The sequence below is a fragment of the Vicia villosa genome, linkage group LG1 (genome assembly GCF_029867415.1).
Source record: "Vicia villosa cultivar HV-30 ecotype Madison, WI linkage group LG1, Vvil1.0, whole genome shotgun sequence".
NCBI classification, from domain to species: Eukaryota; Viridiplantae; Streptophyta; class Magnoliopsida; order Fabales; family Fabaceae; genus Vicia; species Vicia villosa.
The window spans coordinates 168,285,930-168,294,127 of NC_081180.1; the positions used below are offsets into that span (position 1 = coordinate 168,285,930).

Sequence of the window (8,198 nt, forward strand, 5' to 3'; positions counted from 1 at the left end):
AAATTATGTTTGCAAATTTATCTTTGTTGTCGTTAGTAATCTAGACACCGATAAAGCTTCTCTAGTTGCAATTTAATTAAGGAGTTTATGGAAGTAGAAAAAATGAATAATTTTCATGTAAAGTGGAAGTGTTTGTCACAAGAAAGAAGTGTTTGAATTGGAACTGTTACTATGCAAACTTAGAGGATGAATCACTTGACCAAGTGATGCAATCTTCACGTGACTAATAGTGATGTGCTTGTGTATTACTTTGATCTCCTCATAGGATTCTTGTACGCTCTGATTGAGAGGGGTGTGACTAATTGTGATGTGTCGGTGTATTACTTTGATCTCCTCATCTGATTCTCGTACGCCCCGTCTCTGATTGAGAGGGGTGTACTCCCAAAAGAGACCTTGATGGCAAAGTAAAACGAAATATATGTAAATAGAAAATAGGTGAGTTGATTGTATGATCAAACGGGAAAGGAGACTACTCAAAATTTCGGTTTGGTTTGAGATAAGTCCGTGGAAAACTTCTATTTAGTTTGTGGACTAATCGCTTCAAGTTCATATTAGAAAAATAGACTAACCACTTCAATCCATTATTTTGTAGGAAGATTAACTGCTTCAGTCCAGTTTATTTGTTTGGAAGTTATGTTAGACGACGACAACTTATCTAGATGTGGTGAATAGAACCCCAAGTCAAAAATGACCTTTTAAAATTGTTTTAGAAAATCAGAAAAGCTATGGTAAGTGGAAAGTTTGGCTTAGATCAATTAAGTTGTCTAAATAGAACCAATTATTAGAAACTCAGATATGTGCGCAATTGTAAGAGATGGATAACAATGAAAAGTGAGTTGACACACACATTTCTCAATATATCATTTCAATAGGCATACTATGGTAACCTATTTCTGATGAAAATAGAAAGAAAAACGTAAATTGACAACACTTGGCGTGCAATCGATTTTTCAGATTTCCATTTCAAGTTTGTTGATATCAAATACCTCTTACAATCACTTTAGATTGTAAGGCAATCAACAAATCAATATAGCTTTTAACAATCAATGAAAAATCACTATGAATCGATCACTCAATCAATGTATTTAACAATTTATTAATGAAAATTTAAATACAAGAGATAGAAGGGGAGAGAGAACACGAAGAGTTATTTAGGCAGTTCACCGATCATCCTCTCTATGACTACTTCTGCCCCCAATTCCAATGTGGAATTGAGATATGAATCTTACTAAGCAAAAAATTGTTTACAAGAGAAATGTAGCAAAGTCCAACCCTACAAATACTATGTTTGATGTTGATCCTTGCACTTCTCTTTCCTTGATCTGAGTTTGATCAAGTCACCCAATAAACCAATTGACTCACCGTCTCGTGCTACTCATTTGCAAGAAACCACCGTTTTTCAAAGTTTTAACTCGATCGAATCCAAATTTTAAATTGTTGTCACCCAGATTTACCAATTGATTCATCGTCTCACTCTACTCCTTTGCAAGAACCTCCCGTTCTTCAAAACTTTCACTCGATTGAATCTAAATTGCGTAACTCTTGTCTTTGACTTGGGCGTTGGAATGTTAATCTTACAAACCTATCCCGCTCCATCGCATTTGAAGGATTGCTCCACACAATGAGACTCAACTCCACTACCTCATCTTCTATTTCTAGTTCCTAAAAACGAACTAGTTCTGTGAAATCTTACTAATCTATAAAATTATTTTAAAACCTATAAATTTTTATTATACAATAATTAAAAATCAAATTATAATTTTTGATAGTTTTAAAAAATCTTGAAAGTAATAAAAATCTTACATAATTTTTAAAATCTATGGATCATTTTGATGCAAAAATAATCTCTTAAAATTGTAACCCAATACATCTCACCTTAACCTTTCCAAAAAAATAAAAAATAAAAAAAATAGCATAACTTTATAGCTTAAAAAAAAAGAGTAAGAAAAACTATCATAAAAAAGGTAAGAATATGCGTAAATCACGAGTGATGAATAAATGGAAATACTTAAAATAAACAGCGAGATAAAATTGAGAGATGGAGGAAGCGAGATAGAACGATTCATCCGTTTGCGTTTCTCCCTCTTCTCCTTCCAATCCAATATATGTACTCAACACTTTCCCTCTAACTTCTTCCTCTTCCATTCAACATTCTCCTCTAATCTCAAAAACATTCACACTAAGGTACTGCGATTGCGAATTTGGATTCGTACTGATTCTACAATCGCAGATCCATTGCTTGATCTTGATTTCGTTATTTGTTCTCTGTTGATGTGATTTGTGAATTCCACTGTATGGAAGTCGAAACAATAATGTTGAATCTATTGGATCTTTTGAAGCTTGATGATTACACTCATAGTGTATAATCTTTCTCATATTAATAGTCGATAATATTTTCGGAAGGAATATTAATACAATAATATGTTGTTCATTTTGATAAACGAAATTTGGTTGAGTATAATTTTTTTAGCAGCAGATTGATGGATTATTTAACAATTGAGTAAAACTTTCTTTTGGAAGGGGTTGGGATGGATGTGTCTTATTAATAGAGCAAATTTATTTGTAACACCGACACCTCTGAAATCTGAAAAAAGGCGTGTCTGTGTCACTGCTAGGGTCTGACAGCGACACTGATACTTATGCTTGTGTCTAATTTATTCATTTTTCAATTATTACCAGTGTCAACGTGCCAGTGTCGGTGTCATATTTTCGGTATCCGTGTTTTAGAACTAAATTTTGACGTGCGAGTTATTCCCTTTGTGGTAGTGTAAGACATTTTGAGAATTTTAATCAATAGGATTTCATGTATGTGCATGCCATAAATATTTAATTACTACTTTTACATTTGTGTCATGGATATTCATGCACTAGAAACTACAACCTTTATAAAGGCAAAGGAAGACCTAGAAAAACTATAAGAGAAATTATTAAAAAAGATCACGAGATTAACCTTTGGATAGAAGCATAGTCCTAGAACATTATGGCAAAAATTGATCCATATAGTCAATCTTACTTAATGGGATAAAGCATTGTTGTCGTTGCCGCTTTTATTCAAGTCAATTAACATCCGTATGTACACTTGGTTACTTTTTTTTTTTTCCTTTTTATGAACAGATATGGAAACCTTCCTCTTCACCTCAGAATCTGTAAACGAGGGTCACCCAGACAAGATCTGTGACCAGGTCTCAGATGCCATCCTTGATGCTTGCTTGGAGCAAGATCCAGACAGCAAGGTTGCCTGTGAGACCTGTACAAAAACTAACATGGTTATGGTCTTTGGTGAAATCACAACCAAGGCAAAAGTGAACTATGAGAAGATAGTTCGCGACACTTGCAGGGGTATTGGATTTGTGTCTGATGATGTTGGTCTTGATGCTGACAAGTGCAACGTTCTTGTCAACATTGAGCAACAGAGCCCTGATATTGCTCAAGGAGTTCATGGTCACTTGTCCAAGAAACCTGAGGAGATTGGAGCTGGTGATCAAGGTCACATGTTTGGCTATGCCACTGATGAAACACCTGAACTAATGCCACTCACACACGTGCTTGCTACTAAAATTGGTGCCAAGCTCACTGAAGTTAGAAAGAATAAGACATGCCCATGGGTTAGGCCTGATGGTAAAACCCAAGTGACTGTTGAATACAAGAATGATAATGGAGCTATGGTCCCTATTCGTGTCCACACAATCCTCATCTCAACTCAACACGACGAAGGTGTCACAAATGAAAAGATTGCTGCAGATTTGAAAGAGCATGTTATTAAACCTGTAGTCCCTGCTGAATACCTCGACGACAAGACCATCTTCCATCTCAACCCTTCAGGTAGGTTTGTGATTGGTGGACCACACGGAGATGCAGGACTCACCGGGAGGAAGATCATTATCGATACCTATGGTGGTTGGGGTGCTCATGGTGGAGGTGCCTTCTCAGGAAAGGATCCAACCAAGGTTGACAGGAGTGGTGCTTACATTGTTAGGCAAGCTGCAAAAAGTGTGGTAGCTTCAGGGCTTGCCCGTCGCTGTATTGTTCAGGTTTCTTATGCAATTGGAGTGCCAGAGCCACTTTCCGTGTTCGTGGACACTTACAAAACTGGAAAGATTCCTGATAAGGATATCTTGGTTTTGATTAAGGAGTCTTTTGACTTCAGGCCTGGTATGATTGCTATCCATCTTGACCTCACAAGAGGTGGCAACTTCAGGTACCAGAAAACCGCTGCTTACGGGCATTTTGGACGCGATGACCCTGATTTTACATGGGAGACTGTGAAGATACTCAAGCCCAAGGCTTGATTGAGTTATGGTATTTTCAGAAGTGATTATTTTATCATGGTAATCATCTTTCTGATTTTTGGTTTAAAATAAAATAAAAGGAGCTTCATTGTGTATATATACATTATAGGTGTGGACTGGAGGCGTTTGCACAATAGGAGCATCCAGCATTAGTTACCACTTTTGATTTTGATTTTGCCATTTGGCTATTGTTTTCTTGCAACCGACTTGTGTGGTTGGTGTAAACTTAGAATATTATATATAATTCATTTTATTCATATACTTTAATTGCTTTAATATTTGTTTGTCATGTAACAAGTAGCTTAGAATTTGTTTCATGCTGGCTGTATTCTGGCAGAGTGCATCCAGTATCATCGTCTTTTATTATTGTGTCAAACCGCTTCTGGCCAACATCAACCAATTCACAATGTCCCCTAGCACTTAAAACTGCTACAAATGTAATCTTGTCGGATTTTAAGCCTAAAAGTCCATTCCATGAAATAAAGTTAACATATTCACCAAGATGAGCAAGTCCAGAGATGATGAAATTATACAATAAAAGTTGTTTTTACACCGTAACATGCTTTGCAGAATACAATCAAAGCAGGGCCAATGGCATGCATATCAACAACAGCACAAGCGAATCCCATTTAGGCCACAGGTCCAATTATCATAAGCATAGTGACTTGGAGATATTAATTTCTGAAATAATTTTTAAAATTTGGCTCGTTCATGGTTCAACAAACACACCAGATCATTGGTTGAACTACATGATGGAACCAACCTGATTATTAGATCATATAATTCAATTTCTTCAAAGAATTTATATGTATTAAACTAGATGATTCGATCTTTAAAAATTTTCCTTTTTCTTTTGAAAAAAATGATATTAGTTCAATATCATTGTTCACCAACTTATAAATCATCACGGAAGATTTTAAAAATAGTACGAGCACTCACATAAAAACTAGGCTCTGGCTAAGTAATGAGTCACCATGTTCTCTTGTATCCTAGCAAAAGCCACTTAAAATTTTGGTAGCTATTTAAAATGTGACAAAGAAAGGTGATAATTAATGGCGCGAAGCTTTGGCTATTAAAGAGGCTATCCTTAGTGTTATCGACCTTCATATGGAAAAGGTTATCTTTGAGAGTGATTCGCAAAGTACTATCCAAGCTATTCATTCGGGTACCTCTGGTTTGTCCGAATTTAGTTTTATTATTTCTTCAATTCGTAGTTTGTTGCTTAATTTTCCTAACTTTGAGGTTAAGTTTGTAAAACGCCAAGCGAACTCGGTTGCCCATTCCTTAGCTAAGGCGGCCGATTCTTGGACTAGGCGTAGTTGGTTTAATGAGATTCCTCCTTGTATTGCTACTTTGTTGATTAATGATATGAGTTGATTTTGATTGTGTCAAAAAAAAAAATTAATGGCGCGACAAAAGCGGTTACTTGCCATATAAATAACACAAAAATGAAAATGAGAAAAAAAACTAAAAAAAAAAAGAGAGAAATCTTATTAGAATGAAATTAACTTTTTTCAAACATGTATTATATCATTTATATAAGATCTTACTACTAACTAACTTCTAATTAATAACTATATATAAGGTTAGTAGTAACCACATGTATAACTAATATTAATCACATACTGAACTATCAGTAACTACATATTGAACTATTAGTAATCACATACTAAACTGTCAGTTTTCACATATTGAACTGTCAATAATCACATGTTGAACTGTCAGTAACTACATACTGAACTGTTAGTAATCACATGCTGAAAACTGAATTACATATCTAAACAATTTAACTAACTACCTAAACAACTCCTAGTCAGTTATAACCCTCATTTAAAATTATTACATTATCCTCACATAATTCTAAATATTTACAAGACTCCTCATATATTCCAAACTCTCTATCTTCAAGGCTTCCAAACCCTCTATCTTCAAGGCTTTTTTAAAGTCATATGTCAATTGCTCATTTGTAGGACAATGTATGACTTCTATCATGCCTTTCATCACTTTCTCATTTATGAAATGAAATCTTGTCTTAATATGCCTGCTTCTTCCATATGAAATTGAATTCTTGGCTAAGCTTATTATAGATTTGTTGTCAATCATAAGCTTCATAGACTTTTTCATTTCACACCTTAGCTCCTTCAACAAGAAGTCAAGCCAAATTGATTGACATGAGGCAAATGATTATACTATATACCCATCTTTATAGAAGGACAATACAGTGACTTGATGCTTCTTTGTATGGCTGCTTTATTGTACAAGAATACATAGCCAAATTTACTTCTTCTATCAGCTATTTCTCCATACCAATCAACATCACTACAGTCAATTAAACACGTTCTCCTTTTACTTTCAGCACTTGGAAACTTCAAGTCTAATTTCAAGGTTCCTTTGAGATACCTAAGAATTATCTTTGCAGCTACTAGATGAGACTTCTTTGGCATGCTCATAAATCTTCTCAATATACTTACGACATAACATATATATGGCTTGTTATCACATAAGTATCTTATTGAACCAACCATTTATTTGCACAATATGGCATCTACGTCTTCTTCACTTACACACTCATCCAACTTAGTGTTTGTCTTAAAAGAATTTGTGATTGCTTTACATTCAATCATTTTAAATATTTTTAGTTCTTTCACATACTTTTGTTGATGCGTGGACATTCATTCTTTGCTCTTCACAAATTTCATGCCAAGAAAGTATGATAGCTTGCTTATGTCTCTAATCTCAAATTCCTTCTTCATTTGAGCCTTTAGCTTCTCTAAAGCAAATGATTGACTATCTATAATAAGCAAATCATTTACATACAGTCAAATTATCACGATGACTTCTTCCTTTGATTCATGCACATGTACACCATACTCCACAATACATGTTTTGAATCCTAATTTAACAAGGAATTGATCAATTCTTTTATTTTAAGCTCTTGAAGCTTGCTTCAAACAATATAATGCATTGTGTAACTTGTATACCATATGTTCTTTTCCTTTTATCACAAAACCCGAAGGTTGAATTACATATACAACTTCTTTTAAAGGACCATTTAAGAAAGCATATTTTACATATAAATGGTGCAGGGACCACTTTCTAATACTAGCTATTGCTACCACCAATATTACTGTTTCAAGCCTTGCCACAGGAGAAAAGATCTCATTATAGTGTATGTCATGTTTTTGTAGGAACCCTCTAGCCACAATCTTGCTTTGTTTTTTTTAAGCTGAGCCATCTGGGTTAAGCTTAGTCTTGTACACTCATCTCGCATTCGTAGTTTTCTTCTTCTCAAGTAGAGATACCAATTCCCAAGTTTGATTCTTCTAAGTTAACCTAAGTTCTTCTTTCATAGCTTCCTTCCACACCTTGCTCTCCATTGCTTATGAATGGCTAATTGGCTATGCATCAGCCAACAAGGAAAAATGTATCAAGTCTCCTTCATTGCTAACTGCACTATTAGGTAATACTTCACAAGCTTCCAATTTTCTAGGTACTTGTCTTCTCCTTTGCGGCCTCTCATGAGCATGAGATTCAATTTGTGTAACTTCACCAACTCCATTGTCTTCACCATTTATCTCATCATTAGACTCTTCATTCTCATCATAGTCGACACAAATGTGTCTGACTTCACCTTCCATTGTCTCTTTTTTCTACCATTTACAAACCTCAAATTCATCAAAGACTATATCTCTACTTATGAGAACCTTTTATAAACAGGATTATATAGCTTGTAAGCACCTGTTGGAATATATCATATGAATATAATCATTTCACTCTTGTCTTGTAATTTGGTCCTCCTTTAATCAGGTATGTGCTTGTAGCAGACTAGTCCAAAAACCTTGAGATGTTTCACAAATGGATTTCTTGTGCACCAAGTTTCTACCGGTACTTTTATTTTAAGCTTCTTAA

General features: G+C 34.8%; 1 protein-coding gene across 1 annotated transcript; it reads left to right on the forward strand.

Annotated features, from left to right (window-relative positions):
* Window positions 1-2,010: 2,010 nt before the first annotated feature.
* On the forward strand, window positions 2,011-4,550 carry LOC131644628 (S-adenosylmethionine synthase 3-like). The gene is made up of 2 exons (XM_058915183.1): window positions 2,011-2,184; window positions 3,115-4,550. The coding sequence occupies exon 2, from the start codon at window positions 3,117-3,119 to the stop codon at window positions 4,287-4,289; it is 1,173 nt and encodes a 390-aa protein (XP_058771166.1). The 5' UTR covers window positions 2,011-2,184; window positions 3,115-3,116; the 3' UTR covers window positions 4,290-4,550.
* Window positions 4,551-8,198: the final 3,648 nt, after the last annotated feature.